Source organism: Oryzias latipes, chromosome 24 (genome assembly GCF_053564925.1).
Source record: "Oryzias latipes strain Hd-rR chromosome 24, Olatipes_Hd-rR_3.1".
NCBI lineage: Eukaryota > Metazoa > Chordata > Actinopteri > Beloniformes > Adrianichthyidae > Oryzias > Oryzias latipes.
The window spans coordinates 21840286-21859135 of record NC_136260.1 but is presented as its reverse complement, the minus strand read 5'-3'; the positions used below and the strand labels follow the sequence as shown (position 1 = coordinate 21859135).

The 18850-nt window shown below is 45.5% G+C and overlaps 1 protein-coding gene across 3 annotated transcripts in view; it reads left to right on the top strand.

Annotated features, from left to right (window-relative positions):
- Positions 1-18618, top strand: part of phip (PHIP subunit of CUL4-Ring ligase complex) — a 28944-nt gene extending 10326 nt beyond the window's left edge. For 2 of the 3 annotated variants that reach the window (XM_011491448.4, XM_078943190.1), the window contains 27 exons: positions 1530-1686; positions 1832-1966; positions 3510-3638; positions 3732-3957; positions 4032-4181; positions 4789-4972; positions 5053-5155; positions 5249-5401; positions 6535-6632; positions 6706-6913; positions 6991-7101; positions 7291-7398; positions 7893-8017; positions 8913-8995; positions 9079-9190; positions 10440-10501; positions 10598-10753; positions 12427-12547; positions 12622-12747; positions 12908-12983; positions 13083-13142; positions 13818-13970; positions 14052-14204; positions 14281-14492; positions 14573-14808; positions 15786-15929; positions 16011-18618. In XM_011491448.4, coding sequence (XP_011489750.2) covers positions 1530-1686; positions 1832-1966; positions 3510-3638; positions 3732-3957; positions 4032-4181; positions 4789-4972; positions 5053-5155; positions 5249-5401; positions 6535-6632; positions 6706-6913; positions 6991-7101; positions 7291-7398; positions 7893-8017; positions 8913-8995; positions 9079-9190; positions 10440-10501; positions 10598-10753; positions 12427-12547; positions 12622-12747; positions 12908-12983; positions 13083-13142; positions 13818-13970; positions 14052-14204; positions 14281-14492; positions 14573-14808; positions 15786-15929; positions 16011-16705 — 4276 coding nt within the window. In that variant the 3' untranslated portion in view covers positions 16706-18618. The remainder of the gene's footprint in view (positions 1-1529; positions 1687-1831; positions 1967-3509; positions 3639-3731; positions 3958-4031; positions 4182-4788; positions 4973-5052; positions 5156-5248; positions 5402-6534; positions 6633-6705; positions 6914-6990; positions 7102-7290; positions 7399-7892; positions 8018-8912; positions 8996-9078; positions 9191-10439; positions 10502-10597; positions 10754-12426; positions 12548-12621; positions 12748-12907; positions 12984-13082; positions 13143-13817; positions 13971-14051; positions 14205-14280; positions 14493-14572; positions 14809-15785; positions 15930-16010) is intronic. The other variant, XM_023952820.2, reaches the window with a different exon arrangement.
- Positions 18619-18850: the final 232 nt, after the last annotated feature.

The window sequence follows — 18850 nt, the reverse complement described above, 5'->3', positions numbered from 1 at the left end:
CCCTGTTCATTTTTCGCTGTTTTTAAAAATGTTTTAAGTGCTTTTATGATTTTTTTTTAAAGCACATTGGTGTTTTACGTCCTGATTGGGCGCAATCCATCTCCTCCAAGCCGGGTCTCCTGCAGTGAATGTGTTTAGGATGCGTTCTGGAGTTTATTAAAGAGAGAAAAGTGTGTCGTGAAGGACTTTTACAGCCTTAAAACATTTATAAGAATACTAAAAATAAAGTAGACAACAAACAATCAACTCTCTTTCACAGAGGCTGATTTTTTGACTAAACTTGATTGGGTAAAAAAAAACTTTTGTTTACTTTGACGTAAATTTCTGGATTAATATATAACTTTTTTTAAGTGATATGTATGCCAAGACATTGCAAACAACACTTTCTAAGTAGCAAATGAAAATATGAAATATTTGCTTTCAGAAACGTTTTTTTTGCTTTCAAGAATTTGTGTTTGCTTTAAAAAACGTCATAATATTAAGAACGTCTAGTTATTATTGAGAGGCGTTTGATTAAGATAATTACTATGGAGTATTTGGGCCACCTTAAAAAAAGCATAAATAAATAAATGAGAATAAAATCGTGGAATGATTAAGGGCAAAATTATGGGTCAAAAATTGATGAGAATAAACCAATAAAATTATTAGATAAAAGTCGTACAATTATTTTAAAAATATCTAAATTTTACAGGACAAAAGAAGCAAAATTTTGAGAAAAAGTTACAAGAAAAAGTCAAAATTTTACTCGATTAAAGTTGTAGAATTATGAGAATAAATTTGTGAAATTACGAGAAGAAAGTCGTACAATTATTAAAAACATACAAACATTTTACGCGAATAAAATCCTGAATGTATTAATTAAAAATGTGTAAAAAGTGACGTGTTTTCAAAAATAAAGTTTAAATTCATGAAAATAAAGTTATACATTTATAATCTTGAGGCGTTTGATGTCCATCCGATTCGTCTGAATTTTCTGTAACGTGAATTCAACGGTTAGTGTTTGATTGTCTTTCTTGAAGCATTTTAAAACCTAATCTAACATTTTATTTTCAACAAAGCACAACTTTTTGCTTGTAAAATTAGGCAGAAATTTAAAATTTTATTCTTGTAAAATTGACCTTTTTCGAATTATTTTACCACTTTTCGTGTAAAATTTATTTGTCTCTCATAATTTTACTTCCTTTTTTAATAATTTGTAACTTTTTTCTCATGATTTCACGACTCTACTCCAGGAAAGAATTATAGACTTTTTTTCTAAAAATATTACAATTGTTGTCTGGTAATTTTTGTTTTCTCTGTCATAGTTGTACAACTTAATAAATTACAATTTTTTTCTTATATATCTTCTTTTATGGTGGCCTTTATTCTCCTTGGCTTTATTCTTTTAAAAAATTGACTTTTTTCTAGTAATTTTACACGTTTATTCTCATATATTTATTCTACTCGGCCATTCACAACTAAACTCAATAAAGCTAATTTTATTTTTATCTCCTCCAGTTTAAGATTGGTCTTGCATTTTCTTCCAACAGGAAGTACAACCCTCCTCCTCTGGAAGACAAAGTGACCAAGTTGAAGGTTACCATGGTAGCGTGGGATCGCAACGACAGCACGGTGATCACAGCAGCCAACAATCTGACGCTGAAGGTGTGGAACTCCACCACCGGGAACTTGGTCCACGTCCTGATGGTACGCACACTCACCGGCGTGTCCGATTTGGGCTCCGTCCATCACGCGTCGAAGCATCAGGGCGCCTCGTGTTCCCGAACGCCTGTGAAAAGAAACTGGGCAGTCACCTTCCTGCACTGTGGATCTTTCTGCTGTGTGTTGACAGGGTCATGAGGATGAGGTGTTTGTCCTGGAGCCACATCCTTTTGATCCCAGGATCCTGTTCTCAGCCGGGCATGATGGGAATTGCATTGTGTGGGATCTGGCCAGAGGAGTCAAAATCCGCTCCTATTTCAACATGGTTGGTCATTTTTTCGGCACTCTTTTGTTCTCTGTTGTACCAATGTACACATGCAAAACATGTCAGATACACGTATTCAGAGAGTTTTGGTGATGGCTTTTGTCTTCGCTGAGGTCCCCGCGGTAACCAGGGACAGCCGAAACGAATGTCTCAGAAGCAGGAAGAGTTGGTCAGACGTTGTTAATCAGCAGCAAACCTAAATGTTGAAACGTGAACCTAAACCTGAAGTTTGCATCTCGGTTGCTGCATCGTCTTAGACTGCTCTGCAGTCTAAGTTGGCATTTCAGGTTTTCATAATGTCCTGGCTTCACTTCTGAGGAGGGATTTCTGCTGATATCCTGCATTCTGAGTGGAAAAAAAGAAAGAAAAAAAACAGTCTTTTTTTTACGTCAGGCAAGTCTGTTTCCTGAAATAAACTGTTTAAAAATAAAACTTCTGCTTTAAAAAATAATCCAATGCGGGAAAGGAACTTGTTTAACTAATATAACTAATATATATGTAAATAAACCCCTTTTGTAATTTCAGCTAAACTTTATTCATGCTAATTATTTTTGTAAATATCTTGTGTTGGACCGGACAGAAAAGAAAAGGAGGAAAGACGAGGGATGTATGACAGATAAGGGGGGGGGGGGGGGGTAGAGGGGTGATTATAGTCAAAAAATTACTATTTTTAAGATCGAATGACTCAACAAGATATTTATTGTCCAAAAAATTGGTTACATTTTAGTTAAAAGTTACTAGTAAGTTAGTCTATTCTTAGATCAAGTAATATTTCAACTAAAAACTGGATAAAAATATATGTGATTTTGCACAATTAGCCCTTCTGTTGGAAGCATTTTGAACATTGTGGCTTAAAACCTTTTCCTGCTGGCTAAAGCCTTCGTCACATCAGCTCATACGGGGGTATGAGTGTGGGTTCTGCAGGATTTTGGGTTGTATGGACCCACGGAGGGTTGTAGAGAAGAGTGGCTGCATCTTAAAGTCCCACTCTGATCATCTTTTGATCCATTTTCAAAGCGTTCCCAGTGGATTGTGCAGATTCTGCAGAGCGGCTGTAGTTCTGTAGAAATTCCTCTCTGACTTGTGGGCGGGATTGTTGGTATAGAGCAACCCCGCCCCCCTTCCTCTCTCCATTGCTATGTGGTCAGGGCAGGAAGTTAGTGGCCAGCCCCGCATGTTTTCTACGTCACAAATTCGATCTTTAATGCGATCATTTCTTCGTTTCCTCCTGATTCCCCAAAAAATGAATAAAGAATAGTCAGACAGTGAAAAAAGAAAAGGACCACGCGCCTACGTCTTACCTACTTCACCCTTACTTACCCTTACGTGTTCACTATGACCTGTCGCTCGTAGCGCACCCGTAGAATGTGCCTGAACATTTTGGCTTCACTAGTTCACCGGGCTTTTCACTTTTTGCCCATTCTGCTGGCGTTTGACCATTATTTACCCCGCACACAGCCCGCTTCCACCTGTGGGGCAGTTGGGATTAACACATTTTCACCTTTTATGTTTTTTTTTCTGCCTTCGCCTCCCCCCTGCACAGATTGAGGGTCAGGGTCACGGAGCTCTGTTTGACTGCAAATGTAGTCCAGACGGGCAGCACTTCGCCGCTACGGATTCCCACGGTCACCTGCTCATCTTTGGCTTCGGCTCGAGCAGCAAGTACGACAAGGTGAGTAAATGCGTGTTGAGATGCAGGACGAGCGGCGCTGCAGGACGAGCGGCGGCAGACGCTTATGGCATCTCCGTCTTCAACCGCCTCCAGATAGCAGACCAGATGTTCTTCCACACCGACTACCGGCCGCTGATCCGCGACGCCAACAACTACGTGCTGGATGAGCAGACGCAGCAGGCCCCACACCTGATGCCTCCTCCCTTCCTGGTGGATGTGGACGGGAACCCCCACCCCCCCAGGTATCAGCGCTTGGTGCCTGGCAGGGAAGGCTGCAGGGACGAGCAGCTGATTCCTCAGATGGGGGTCACTTCCTCCGGTAGGTTGGTGTTGCTCCTTTGGCTCCGCGCTCCGGTGGTTGCGGGTGGCGTCTGACTCTCCGCTGACTGCCAGGTCTGAACCAAGTGGTGAGCGAGCAGGCGGTGGACGGCCCCAGTCCTCTGGACACCATGATCCAGCGGCTGCAGCAGGAACAAGACCAGAGGCTGGGCACAAACGACGCCTCTGCAGCAGCTTCTGCAACCAACAGCCGGGCCAGCAGAGGTACGGCTGCAGAGATTTATTTAGGTTTATTTGATCTACCAATCAAGATCAACTATTCTTACTATTTTGCATTTGCTCAATGGCCTTGTGGTAGAGTGTTCGCCTTGTAGCTGGAAGGTTGTGAGTTCAAATCCAGGCCGAGTCATACCAAAGACTCTAAAAATGGGACCCAATGCCTCCCTGCTTGAAACTCAGCATTAATGGGTTGGATTGGGGGGGTTAAACCACCAAATGGTTCTCGAACGCGGCTGTGTCTGCAGCTCACTGCTCCCCCAGAGGATGTGGAGAGCAAATGTCACACACCTAGGTGTGTGACAGATAATTTAACTTTAATACCTTTACTTTTATTGTATGAAAATTAAAATAGACTAAACATAACGGATGAAAATGCAAAGGTTTAGAACAAAATAATATTCTTTTTCTCTCTCTATCCATCCATTCATCCAGGAACAGATTAAAATATCTACGTTTTCGTTTGCTCGTTCTGCAGAGTTTGGACAACTGTGGAAAAGCTTATTTGCTGTTTTATTTTGTTATTCATGACATTTTCTCATCAATAATTACGTGTTTTGGTGAATTTTCACGGCTTCGATCTCGTTTCTCTTAGGATCAGTGGGATCGCCCACAGAGGTACACTCCCCGCCAAACGTGGGCCTCAGACGGAGCGGGCAGATCGAGGGCGTTCGGCAGATGCACAGCAACGCCCCTCGCAGCCAGATGGCAACAGAAAGAGACCTGGTGGCCTGGAGCCGCAGGGTGCTGGTCCCCGAGCTGGACGACGCTTTGATCAGGTAACGTCACCAAGGAGACGGCGGTGGGCGGGGCTTGATCCTCTCAGAGCACTTACAAGACGATCTGTGCCCGTGTGCAGGAGACAGGTGAACTGGCGCGAGGCTAAAGGGGAGGAGGAGATCAATGTTTATCAGTCGGAACGGAGGAGACGCACGCTGCACTCACTCCCCAAGGAAAGCAGAGTACGCTAACCGGACCACACAGACGATGACTTTAAACGTATTCACGGCATCAGTGTGGAGCTCCTGTCTCACCTCCTCCATCTCCTCTAACAGGTTCATCCGACGTCAGAGTGTGTGGTGGATGAGGCCAGAAGGAGCCAGGGGAACCACGGCTACCAGACCCGAGCCGCTGCAGAGGAGACGAGCCGTCAGAGCGCCGAGGCTGTGGACGATGACGACAGCGCCTCGGAGGTACAGACCACCACGGTGCGTTTGGGTTTCCGTCATAGTCTGAGCACAGACGTGTGTGGAGGTTTCTGAAGCTCCAGCAACAGTTTTCAAATCAAACATCCCATCAGGATCTGATTTCTACAGAACGTTTAGCCGCCATAGTTTCATCTGCTTTCTATTCCAATGTCTCCCTTAAGCTGCATTCACACCAAACCTTCATGTCTGGGTTCATGAGATCATTCAGAGACTCTCCAAGTACGGTCAGGTACTCGATCTACTGCAGGAAAGCTACGTCCGTCTCTCTCAGACCCAGTTTGACACTTGCTGTCTCGCATTAGTCAGAGGAGGGAAAAAATTCAAATAGGAATAAATTTAGACAAAGTTTTTATCATCGTCTTGATAACAAAAATATCATAAATATCATCAAAAATATCATAAAGTTCAGGAGGAGAACGATCAGATTCTTCTCCGTGTCGTTTTTGGACTCTGATTACATCATCGTCTTGCCACGGGCCAAACCTCCTGATTAGCTGACGGGACGCAAATTCTTCGCCAAAGTTCAGATATGTGGACTTTGTAAATATCGCGCTAATATTTTGCTGCATGTCAGCATTTTTGCTCCACTGTTGCCTGAGTCTCTAAACGCACCGCGGGACCTCTGATGGCGTCTGACATAACGTGGAATCCGGTCGCCCCTGACGCTCAAAGCGCATTCTGTGTGAACGCACCTTTAAAATCTGGTTCTTCTCGCTGTTTACTCACGTTTATCTGATATTTTTTGTCACATTTTATCCGTGCAAGTACAAAGAAAACTCAAGACCCCTGAATTGCATCGCGTTTCCAAGGCAACCACTGTTTCCTCCGTGCAGAGGTCAAATAGAGAGCAACATTTCTGTGTTGTTCTGCTTTTTTCAGTAACGTTTTAGTTCAGTTTTTAGCTCACAGTGCGGCAGATGCTTTGAAATTAACAGGATGTGACATCATCATAGTTCTCAGAAATAAATCGGCTCATTTTATCTGCTCTGCAAATATCTGATTACTTCCACTGATCTGATGTTTGTTGGCACATGAACGAAACCAGTCTTTTATAAATGATAAAGAAAAGTGCATTATGGGTACCTTTTTTTCTCTAAGATCAGTTTGAGGTTGTCCGCTCTTCGTGCTTTCAGGGAGAGGTGGAGGTACGGCAAATCAACGGGCACTCCTCGGAGGAGGAGAAGGACGAGGAGGAGAAGGAGCCCTGGCCAGACGACCACAGCAGCTCAAGGTAAGGTTCACGACCTCGTCAGCCGCATCAGCGCTTCTCCAGAGACGCCGACGTCTGCCGTCTTCTTCTGCAGTGACTACTCCAGCGATTACTCCGACTGGACGGCAGACGCAGGGATCAACCTGGAGCCGCCCAAGAAGAGCGTAAAGGTGAAGAAGAAGAGCAGCGGCTCTGAGGAGGACGGAGAGAAGAAGAGGGAGGGGAAAAAGGAGAAAAAGAAGGACAAAACAGACAAAGATAGCGCCATACCAAAGAAGAAGCAGCCAAAGGAGAAGAGGAAGGTTTGTGAATCGGGGAATTCACGAACCTTTAAAATCTTTCAAATCATTGACAGAAATGTGGTTTTCATCCCTTCCAGAGGACCGAGCTTCAGGAACAGGGGCTAACGCTGGAGGAATGGCTTCCCTCCGCTTGGATCACAGACACGGAGCCGCGGAGGTGTCCTTACATCCCCCAGATGGGAGACGAGGTGCACTCCTGTTTTCTCCTCACGTCCGCCGAATACCTGCTTCATGTTTGAGCTGGCACAGCTGCCAGCATGAACGCCCGTTACGCCGCAAAGCAGTTTGCAGTTTAAGGCTGCCGCGTGTTTTTGTTGTTGGTAAAAGATTTACCAAAAATGCCTCTAAAGCCATAATGGGCCGTGTTTTCTGTGCAGGTGTACTATTTCCGGCAGGGCCATGAAGCCTACGTGGAAATGGCAAAACAAAAAAAAATTTATAGCATCAATCCTAAGAAACAGCCCTGGCATAAGATGGAACTACGGGTGAGAAACGCCGCTCAGCTCTCAACTCTCTACGTCCATAAAACCCACACTGGAGCTTTGTCACATGAAGAACTACATCCAGAGAACATGAAACCATTATTTATGAGTAATTAATTTAAAAAAAGTTAGAACATTGCTTTAAAATTTAAACTTAAAATAACATTTCTTGTCAAAACATCTACTTGTCTGTGAGAAAAGTCAAGTTTCCATTGAAAGAACTGAAAAGCATGTAGGTTTATCTTCAAAGTAAAACAATTTTGGTTTTTCTACAGATATAATTCAAAATTCAAAGAAGCTTGTAAGTAAGTCTCCTTAAGAAGCAGAAACTGAAGTTTGGCTGCAGAAACTTGTGAAACATTTAAGCTTGTTTCACTTTTTCTCGGTTGGACAAACCCTAAATTGCAATAAATACCAGATCTAGGACTCATACGGTCGCATTTTTCTTTATGGAGGTGAAATATTCACATTTTCTGACCTTTTTTGGGGCTTTTCAGGAGCAGGAGTTGATGAAAATTGTCGGCATCAAATATGAGGTGGGTCTGCCAACGCTTTGCTGCCTGAAGCTGGCGTTTTTGGACCCCGACACCGGGAGGCTGACGGGAGGCTCCTTCTCTATGAAGTAAGCATTTGCTTTGAATGAGGGCCTGAAGTCTGACTCTGGGCTCACGATGCATCCAGTCCGGCTCCGGTGCAGCCGCTGGAGTCTTTACGTTACGTTACCGGCGAGCCGGAGCACTTTTTTGTGAAGTTGGGGCAATTGAAACGACCTAAAGCGGAAATTAGGCGAGCGATTGGGAAGTGCACGCGCTACGTTTTTCAAAATAAAGCCACATTTCCGCTGTACTCGCTATGTTTTCACCACAACACAGTCAAAAATATGTACATTAAAGCCTTTATAAGACAAAAGTATTAATACAAGTTCCGTGCTTCATCGTATGAAGACGAGTCGCGCAGAAAAAAGAAGTGTTATGAATGTAATCTAAAATCACTATGGAATTTACTAGTACTTCCTGTGTAAATGGCGGATTAACGATTGTCATCTACTGTAGCTAGACGACTGGATAAAAGGAGAAAAGGGATGACGTGCACCGTAATGACAGAAAGCACCATGTCTGCTGCAGAAGGAGGATAGTTTTTGACACGGGTGTATTTTATTTTGAAAGAAACTGAATGTCGTGCTTTCAAAATCCTATGGTAAAAAAGTAACACTTAGTTTTAAAGGATGCAGATCTCTGGATTAGACGCACTGTAAAAAAAAAAGATTTATAAGATTCAAAAAAGAAAGGCTAAAGTTTTTTTGGTGCTTGAAGACTTTTTCCACTTACCATCTTGAAGTCGGATTCTGACTTGGAGGCGTTTCGTCATTGTCTCACAGAAGGCGACGACCATTGGCCTCTCAGCCGTATCCGCCTGAGCCTGCAGGTTCCTCTCACACTGAGCAGGAAAACTCAACAGAATGTGACCGCACTCTGATTTATTTTTGGCCCTGTGGTTGTTTTTCTGTCTCGGTGCAGGTACCACGACATGCCCGACGTCATCGACTTCCTGGTGTTGCGGCAGCAGTTTGACAACACCAAAAGGAGGCAGTGGAGCATCGGTAAGCGGCAGCCTGGCCGAACGCGCGCCGAGCTGTTTGGAAACGCATCTTATTAAAAGTTTGGTTGCTTTTGTTGTGGACAGGTGACAGATTTCGGTCAGTGATCGATGACGCCTGGTGGTTTGGGACCATTGAGAGCCAGGAGCCGTACCAGACCCAGTATCCGGACAGCTTGTTCCAGAGCTATAATGTCTGGTGTGTTCTCACTTTGGAGTTCTTTCAATTTTATTTGAGAAAAAAAGAATGCTATTGTAATAATATATTGTAATAATGTGTTTCTTTATCAAAAATGAACAGAAATGTCATCAAGTGAAATGAAAAACCTTTTTTAATGGTAAATACGAAAGCAGCGGTTTGTTACAACGACTAAAAAAGTCGTGTTCACCTTAAGGTGGGGATCTCTGAGCTTTTTCCAGTTGAGGCTGAGAGGAACAGCGATGGCTCACAGTGTTCCCGCATTCATCGTAAAGAGGTTTACGTCCTAAAAAGAACCCGGCAGAGACAAAATCTGAAAATATCACAGCGGCTGAAAACTCTGAGGAGAAAGTTTTTATGCTTTTCTTTTTGTTCAAAGACTCAATCTGAGAAAAAAACATGTTTTTCTAGTATTTTTACGATGCTGTGTAAAGAAATAGTTAAGTTAGGTTTAAAAAAAAAAAACTGTGACAGGTGAAATCCGATCCCAAAACTGGACGGCTGGATTGATCCAATTTTGCTCGCCGTTTTTGTTGCATCGCTTATGTGCGTTTGGGATGTCAGGGACTGTAAGCTAGCGGGAGAGAGTGTAAACAGAGAGCTCTCAGCAACAAGAAAGGGAAGGAGGGCAAGGTTGCTTCCTGACAACAGAATGAACTTCTGCCGCTCTGCAGAAACCATGTCCTGGAAAACGACACAGGCTTTTGGATCGTTTAAATCCTAACTAACCGATCAGTGGGAGCGCTTTGAAAATGGATCAGAAGACGAGTGTAGTGGGGCTTTAAATGCTCTCAGAGTTCAAACCTTCATAGAAAAATGTATCCTGTATTATAAAATGAAAGCAAAGGTGGAATATTTCTGTGGATTTAACAAACTGAACCCATTCTGTACAGCAGACACGGCACAAAAGGAGATTGGTTGAATAGGTCAACAGTCATTCAGGACGCAGAACAAAGTGCGCTTTAGAAAACAAACACAAGGTTGCAAAAATGCACTGAGAACAATCTGCTAAAACAGCAATATTGACCTCTAACCCTGTGCATGAAACTGCATGTTTGGAGACGTTTGCAGGAAATTCTGACCAAATGCAGCCATAGTACTGAAACAGCTGAAGAAAGGTGTCCAACATGACAGGCGTTGGGAAGTAACACTACTGAGTGGCACACATTACAAAACACTGCAAACAACATTCAAAGCAAGGATAAACATGCAGAAAATGGGATTTATGTGGACTCTCCTGTTCATGCAGCTGGGACAATGGAGACACGGAAAAGATGAGTCCATGGGACATGGAGCCCATCCCTGATGATGGTGGGTATCCGTTCAAACGCCCGCATCATCGCTCCGTGTCTGAACCGGCCTGCTCTTTACTGTAAGCCCTCTGTCATCCCTCTGCACTCCTTGCAGCCACATTCCCAGACGAGCTGGGCACCAGCGTCCCGCTGACAGAAGAGGAGCAGAAGGACCTGCTGTACGTCCCTCTGGAGGGGGAGTGGGGCTGCCGGACGCGGGAAGAGGAGTGCGAACGCATCATCAAGGCCATCGACCAGCTCTGCACTCTGGGTACGTGGTCATGAAGCCCCCCAGGGGTTTGAGTCCTGACTGAAGGAGCAGAGAGAACTCTATGAGCTCATCACTTTGAGCTCCAGATCACATATGCGGGCAGAAAAAATCCAAACGGAGCTAAATACTGAGGTGCAGGCTTGCATTTTGATGAGGTGATGTCATTTTGTGAGAGGTTCCTGCTTCCTACACAAACAGCTGCTGGGGCTCCCCCCTGTGGAAACTAATGGAGCATTCCAATGTTGCTGCTGTAAGAAGAATTTCAAATTGTAACTGCATATGAGAACTGGACAGATTGACCCCTCCCCCTTGGCATCCCAAACAGGAAGTGCCCGCTGGCTTCAAGAATCCAAAATCCCATAGACTTCTATTGAGAAATAAACATCAGTCCTTCTATTTGTCAGAATAAACTTTCTTGATCTTAAAGCCAAACACATTCCTGATAATCCTCATTTTTTTCATGATATTTTTCTGTAGTGCACTATTCAAGTTGTAAACTGACCAATCAGAGGCCTCAATAGATGTAGGTGGAGCCAGCTGGCCTCCATGTCCAATACATTTGATTGACAGATTTAAAGTAGTAGGGGTGTGGACTTTCAACAAGCTTCCCCCTGATTGGTGAGAGTGGTTGTCATCTGACCGACTCCGACCGATCACTGTTTGTTGATGACATCTGGCTCCAACAGGGCAGTACTAGGGCTGGGCGATATGGCCTAAAAAGAAAATCTCCGATTTTATTTTTATTCAATTTCCAATTTTTCCCAGATTTTTTCCCCTCCCTACTTAAGGAAAGCAATAAGTACAAACGGCACACTGGTTGAAGAACACTGATCTAGAAGTTAGACACAACCTTATGCCACGTCCGAGTTCCCTCCCTACTCGCTGTAAACCCCAGAAGACTACCTGGATTTGAATACAGATCGGATACGCACTCACCATGTGCAAAAGTCAAAACCTAATAAATATGAACATTTTGTGAAGACTTCTTCTGTGTTCTGAATTGTTTCAAATGACAAAAGGCGTTGCGTTGTGGTCTATATGACGTATCTATCGCTAAATCTTGAGCATCATGGAAGATTTCCAGGGAGCTGAATTTTGGGAATTGTAGTTTTGGAGACCCAGACAGAATAGCGAATGAAGTGCACTATGTAGTGAGTAGTGAAGGACTTCAGACAAAGCCCTTGACTTATAGATGTCCTTAAACGACGAGGTCATCAGACTGTCCCTTTCGAGAAGCATCTTGTGACGTGGGCTGAGAAACGTCTGGTTTTTTAATGTACCTTAGGACAGTAGCCGTCCAATCGGGCTTCGTGAGGCTCCAGAACATTAATTTATAAACTAACAAGCACTGTTGAAGCTCCAAAGTCTGTGTTTTCCTGGGTTTTCCCCTCTACTCCAGTAACTTTCTTGCGCAGCCAATGAAGCTGAGTATTCACCCACACAAACCAAAACGATGAGCAAGGAGAAAAGAGGAAATTCAAAGAGTACCAGTGGCTTGAAAACCCACAGGTGCAGAATAATGCTTTCTGGACTTTTTGGACAATTAATCAAGTCATTTGGAATTTATGTATCATATTTATAGATTCACGTAACTTTAAAACAGTTTGGTAAAAGATAGTCTTCTGCACGGTCCTCCATCTGGTTGTGACCTCTTTTCTGCCTTTGTTCTTCAGACGTGGCGGCGCCCTTCGCCTTTCCGGTGGACCTGCAAGCGTACCCGACCTACTGCACAGTGGTGGCCTACATCACCGACCTCAGCACCATCCGCAGTCGGCTGGTCAACCGCTTCTACAGGTACCCGAGTGCGCCGGACGGCGCGGGCCGATGTGGAACGGGAGACATTTCAGGCGCGTTTTGCTTCCTTTCAGACGCCTCTCCTCTCTGATGTGGGAGGTGCGTTACATCGAACACAACGCCCAGACGTTCAACGAGCCGGGATCCTTCATCGTCACCACCGCCAAGTTTGTCTCGGACCTCATGCTGGCCTTCGTTAAGTAAGTCGACTGATTTATCGACCAAAAAAGAGCAGCAAAAATGGAAGGAGTTTGGGTAAACGCAGAATGTTCAGTCATCTGACCTACACGTTTATTCAAGTAGATAAAATTGTTTCAGATTGGACTTTAATAGCCCACGTTGGTTCTGTTTCCTCGGCAGGGACCAAAGCCTGACGAACCTCATGCCTCTGTACAAAACGATGAAGAAGGCCACCTTCTCAGACTCTGAAGACGAGGTCTGCAGGCTGCGTTCTGCACCACATTCAAGTCCAGACACGCTTTAATGTTGACGACGAAGCAGCTTCTTCAACGCAGCTCTCTTCCTCTCTGTGCAGGACGATGAAGACGAGGAGGATGACAGCAATACTCCCGGAACGTCTACGAGAAATCACAAGGTTTTCTAACAGTCTCAGTTCATGATTTCAGAGTTTTGGCCATTTCTTATTTCTCACTGCACCTTTGAGAGAAAATCTCACGCTCGCCTCATCCTCAAAAACTCCAACTCTGCACACGGCTCGCAGCCCCAAAAAATGATGACGTCACTGCAGGAGACACTGCCAAAAAAATGAATGGGGCCAAAATCTTTAGCAAAACCCAAACACACGTGTCAGAGATATCCAATGGACGTTTTGAAATTATTATGGGATGGCCAAAGGAAAAAAGAATCCCCTTTAGTACAAGCTACAGATTTGAACTTCGCTTTTAACTGTAATATTGTGAGGATTTGATGCATTGGCTCCAGGTGAATGAAACAAAGGGGCATACCATATGTAAATATTTGGAATGTGGGCGTGGCTAATGAATAAACCGCAGTTGCTAAATGAATGTACTTTTGCAGATTCTTCTAAAAAGTACGTAGACTTGTTCGTCGCCCGGCAAAACGTATAATGGTTGCTATGGAAATACGACTGAAAATTTTGAAGAAAACAAAAAAAAGCCTTTATCACATGCAGTCCTGATCAGCGGGGCAATAGAGTGAGGGCCGTGGAGCAGCCGCTCAGCCACTAAGGGGGTATGAGGGCAGTGTGACACTTCCTGTGGCCTTAATCGCACTTGTGATGGTTTTGCAGAGCCGTGGACCCCTGCAACGACAGCGGAGAACACGCCCGCCATCATACGACCCTCACGCGTGGAAGGGGCGGTGCAAAGAGCTGCTGGACCTCATTTTTCAGTGTGAAGACTCCGAGCCTTTCAGAGAACCGGTGGATCTGCAGGAGTACCCGGTACTTGTGCATTAAGAGAACATCTGAGATGTGAGATCACGTAGTCACAGTTGTGTTTTTTTTCTTCCTCTCTTTTCTAAGGACTACCTGCAAATCGTTGACTCCCCCATGGACTTCGGCACAGTTCTCAGCAATCTGACAGAAGGGAGGTACAAGTCTCCCATCGAGCTCTGCAAAGACGTTCGGCTCATTTTTAGTAATTCCAAAGCTTACACTCCCAGCAAGAAGTCCCGGGTGAGAGCCTCAAACCAGCCCGTCTCACGTGTTTTCACCTCTCTTGGACTTTTAATGAAATGGTTGCGATCTGCAGATTTACAGCATGAGTCTGCGGCTTTCTGCGCTGTTTGAGGAGCACGTCAGCTCCATCCTGGACGACTATAAAGCCATCCACGGATTGACCAATAGACTGACCCGACAGGGCTCGGACAAACAGAGGCGACACGCTGCGGACAAGCAAACGCGGCATGCGATGAAGAGGAGGAGGAGGCGGAGCGACTCCCCGACGAGCAGCAATGCATCCAGGTAGCAGGAGGAAAACGTTTGATGATCTATTGGTGTGTAAGTGTAGAAAAATCCCCATTGGTGTTCCGTTCTAACTGCAGTCCGGAGAGGAAAAGACGCGTGTCGTCCCGCGTGAACGGAAAGAGAGAGCCAACGCCGCCTCCGCCACGGCCGCCGTTCCTGCGGCAGGGCGTCGCTCCCAAACCGCCGCCCCAGCTGGTCAACGGAAAGGCAGAGGCGGGAACTCCGGGGCGGACCCGGAGTGCCGCTCGGCATTTGTCGCACTCTTTGCCTTCGTCAGATAACGCCCCTCACCTCAGCACCTCAAACCCAACAGGTCAGCGTTAGAAACAAAATGAAAACAAAGATTCAGAAACAAACCGCAGTAAAAGTCAGAATAACTTTAGTGAATGCAGCAGCAGATGATCCTTTAAATCTGGTCTTTAAGTTAAGGCTAAAGTTGATTTTTTGGAAATATGGCATGTTGACAAGTGTATAAAATATAGCAATTAGTCCTTTTCTGCCTCCGTTGAATTAACCTCTGCATTTTCTATGTGAAGGACTAAGTTCTCACCTGGTATCATTTCCATCAGCACAACCTCACCTGTGTGACACCATCTGTATCTTGTCATTTTTCCATGTTGTATTCACACACTAGACGTAAAATCCTACAAAAATAGAAAATTCTGTTTGGAAAAAAGGGTTCAACGGACAGTTTTTACAACATAAAGTCAACGTTTTTGGTGTAATTTCAATAAAACATCAAGAACAAACGTTTAAAAAAAATGAATTGATGTGTTTTTGAATGAAAATACAAGAGAAAGAAATGTCCCGGCAAAATTGGCCCATTAATGCCTCATGGATGAACAGTTTGTGTTTGGTTCAGCTTCCAGGAAGTCCTAAAAAAGAGATTTCTTTCTGGAGTTCTGTGGTTTTTTGTGTGCAACTTTTTTTTTTTTTTTTACAAATTTTCTTTATTATGTCAGTGGGGAAACAACAACAACAACAAAAAGTAAAGTCCATCTGTAAAGCCCGCCTGATCAACCTTCATCCTCTCATTTTTTTAAATCGTTCTCGTTTAGAAACTATCAATATTCTTTCCTTTCACTCAATTAAATCTCAATCGTAGGATATTGAAACGCGCTGAGGTTGTAGTTTTATCACGCTGACGGCATCGGTGCGTAGCAGCAGGCCCCCAGGAGTCGCTCGGCTCCATCATTTATTCGTCTTTTGGGAATAAATGTGGCGACTGTGAAGGTGACTGTTGGTCCTCCGTCCTCAGTCAACAGTTTGTGTTTTCTGTCCCGTTCTCAGAGTCTCCCCGTTTGCTGCGGGCTCACAACTCCTCCTCCGCTTCGGCGCCAGCCGCTCCTGAGAAGGTGGCGCCCTCCCCCCCTGCTGAGAGCGGCAGTGGCAGCACCCGTCGGAAACTCAGGACGCCGGTGCGACACACGCCGAGTGAGTGACGCCATTTTTTTTTTTTTTTACGCGTCGCCTGGCGCTCCTTCCTCAGCTAACGTGGGACTTTCTGCCCCCCAGCTTCTCCCGGCAGTCCCCCGTCTCAAAGCAAGGTCCATCTGAACGGCCACAGCAGCCACGTCACTCTGGGTGTGGGCAGAAGGGGGCGCAAGTCCAGAACGGAGTCGCCGGTGAGCCCCCCAGAAATCCCGGCCCCGGCGAGCCCTTCGAGACCCCGCGGTCGCCCCCCAGGCAAGAAGCGAGGACGGAAGAGCAAGCAAGAGCTGGAGGAGATGACAAAGAGCGGCAATCGAAGGAGCTCGACTCCCGATGAGGAGCTCGACCCCTCCACAGGCGACGAAGGAGGGACGTCACCCACGCAGGACACGCCGGGGCTGTCGGAGAGCGGCGTGGCGTCGACGCAGAGACGCCGAGGTCGGCCACGAGTCTTCAGAACTGAGGAACCGGCTCCCCCTGCCGAATCACCCGAGCCGTCGCCACTGAGGAGGAGCAGCAGGAGAGCCAACGAGGAGATCACGCCTCCTCAAAGCTCTAATCAGAGGGAGCCTCCAAAGGAGGAGGCGGGAGAGACGGCAGCAGGGTCCATGCGCACGCGCAACCAGGGACGCCGGTCCGCGTGGTACATGGAGGAGGACTCCGAGGAGGAGCAGAGGCAGCTGCTGTTCGAGGACTCTTCCATTACCTTTGGCACCTCCTCAAAGGGGCGTGTCCGCAAACTGACAGAGAAGGCCAAGGCCAACCTTATAGGCTGGTAGCGAACGCCTGGCGAGGAGCGGAAGAAGCTGCCAAAAGAGACCCGCAGCTCCCGGCCCGGCCCGTGTCGCTGACCCCGCCCCCTTACCCAGCAAGCACACCCATCGAGGCGTGCTCCTGCGCTCTGAGTCCTCCCGCGTTATTGATCCATGTTGGATCCTGCAGGAACGCGGAGCACGTCGGCGAGGGTGCGGCTCCCTCCTGTTCCGGCGGAGATGGACCGGCCGTCCACCAGAGCTCCGCCTTCGTCGGTCCCGCTTCTTTCATTTTATACAAAACACACAGCTTTTTCTAAGATTTGTACTTTTCCTGGAAGTCTTACCCATCGGCTGCCCTGAGCGTGTCTGTCCGTCTGCGCTAAGATACCAAATGGTGTACGCTTGTCGGTACTGAAGACCTTGTTTACGTGTTCGTGAGCGATTTGCATGAATAATAGGCGAGAAGAAGCATCTGTTTTTGTCGTTTTTTTTATGTCCTTGCCTGACGGAGGAACCGAGAGGATGCATGGGTGGAAGGACGTCTCCACAGATCAGTGCGTCCACAACATTAGCAATACCTTGTGCCTTTATGTTAATACGTGTGCGTGAACGGCGCCCTGCGGCGTGACGCCTGCTGGGATGCGACGGAGGGGTGTGTCCATAAGTGTGCGTGTTATAAGCGCATCCACCTTCTGAGAGTGTATTTATAGCAGCTGTAAAGGAGTTTGTGGTAAATTATTCCCAACCCCAAGATACAGTCCATCCGCCGGCAGCGATCGGGGACGCACTTCCCATCCAACACACACCTGTTTTAAGGGAGAAACGATGTTTTAAAGAGAAAACAAAATAAAAAAAAATAGAGGTTTTCAATAGTGGCTATGTTTGTACAGTACGCACACCTGACTTGCATGCTCTCGCACTTTCTAAGGTCTGAAGGAAACGTTGAACTGAAAGGAAATGGGAGTCTTATACACACCTTCCTGATTGTGTGCCTTCACGTCTTTTTTCCCTCCTTTTTAGTTGGTTTGGTTTCAGAGAATTGGACTTTTAAGGACCCCCCCCTCTTGATTTTAGAGCCAGTAAATGTTGCTGGAGAGAACTGGATGGCAGCATCTCATCGTTGGATCACCGTTGGCGTCGTGACGGATCCGTCAAGGCCAAACTCTGTCTGTAGGCACTGAAGTTCTAGTACGTGGCTTTTGAATGTATATTTTCCTTGAAAGGTTTTCCATAGTGATGTGTTCTCCATGACGTCTTTCCTGTCCCGGTTTTTTGTGGATTTGTGTTTTATACCCAGCCGCACATATTCACCAAACTTGGTTTTATTAAATGTATGTAAAGAGTTTTTAATCCAAAAATGGCCTAAAATACAGACTTGTTCCTTTGAGAGTGAAATTACATTTTATTACTTTGGGAGTCTCTGCTCTCCAGAAAATATATTCTACGGCTAATGTGTTGGTTTTTTTTTTGAGTGTTCCCTCCCGGTCTTCATTGTTTTACTAAATGATATTTGTGCAGAACTTTTGCACAGCAAGCCCACTGCTAACATGTTGACTTTGATTGGAGGAATTATTTGCACCTTTTTTTTTTTTAGAAACTGGTGTGTTGTTTCCCTTCTTGACCCGTCCACATCTTCACCAAACAGCCTCGGTTCCACCAGGTCGCCGTGGACGTGACGGTGGAACCGTGCGGTCCACGGGGGAGCATCTTTTTATATTTTTATCTAAAAAGATGAGGGGAATGTTGAGATAAGAGACAGTAGGGTAGTGACTGATGAGGCTGTCCTTGTTAGATTGGATACTTTTTTTTTTTATATCAATGAATTAAAAAAAAAGAATCCTAAAACTAGAATGTATGTGTAGGGGAGTACTGCTGTCCTGTTAGTTCATACCGATATTTTAAGTAAATAAACAGTTGTGTTTCCATATCTACTTTAACTTACTGTCACTTTTTTGTGTTTGAACAATTGGCTATAAATGAGAACTGGACTGAGTGACCACGTTTGAGCAAGTTTTAAACGGACCAATCGGATGCCTCAGTAAAAGTGGGAGGTGTCGCATTCAATTCGTCCGATCAGAAGAATCTCAAGTGACGTCCGACGTGCTCACTCCCGATTGGCGAAAGTGGTTGCCATAGAAACGGTGTCTTTGACTGAACTGACTTTATGTT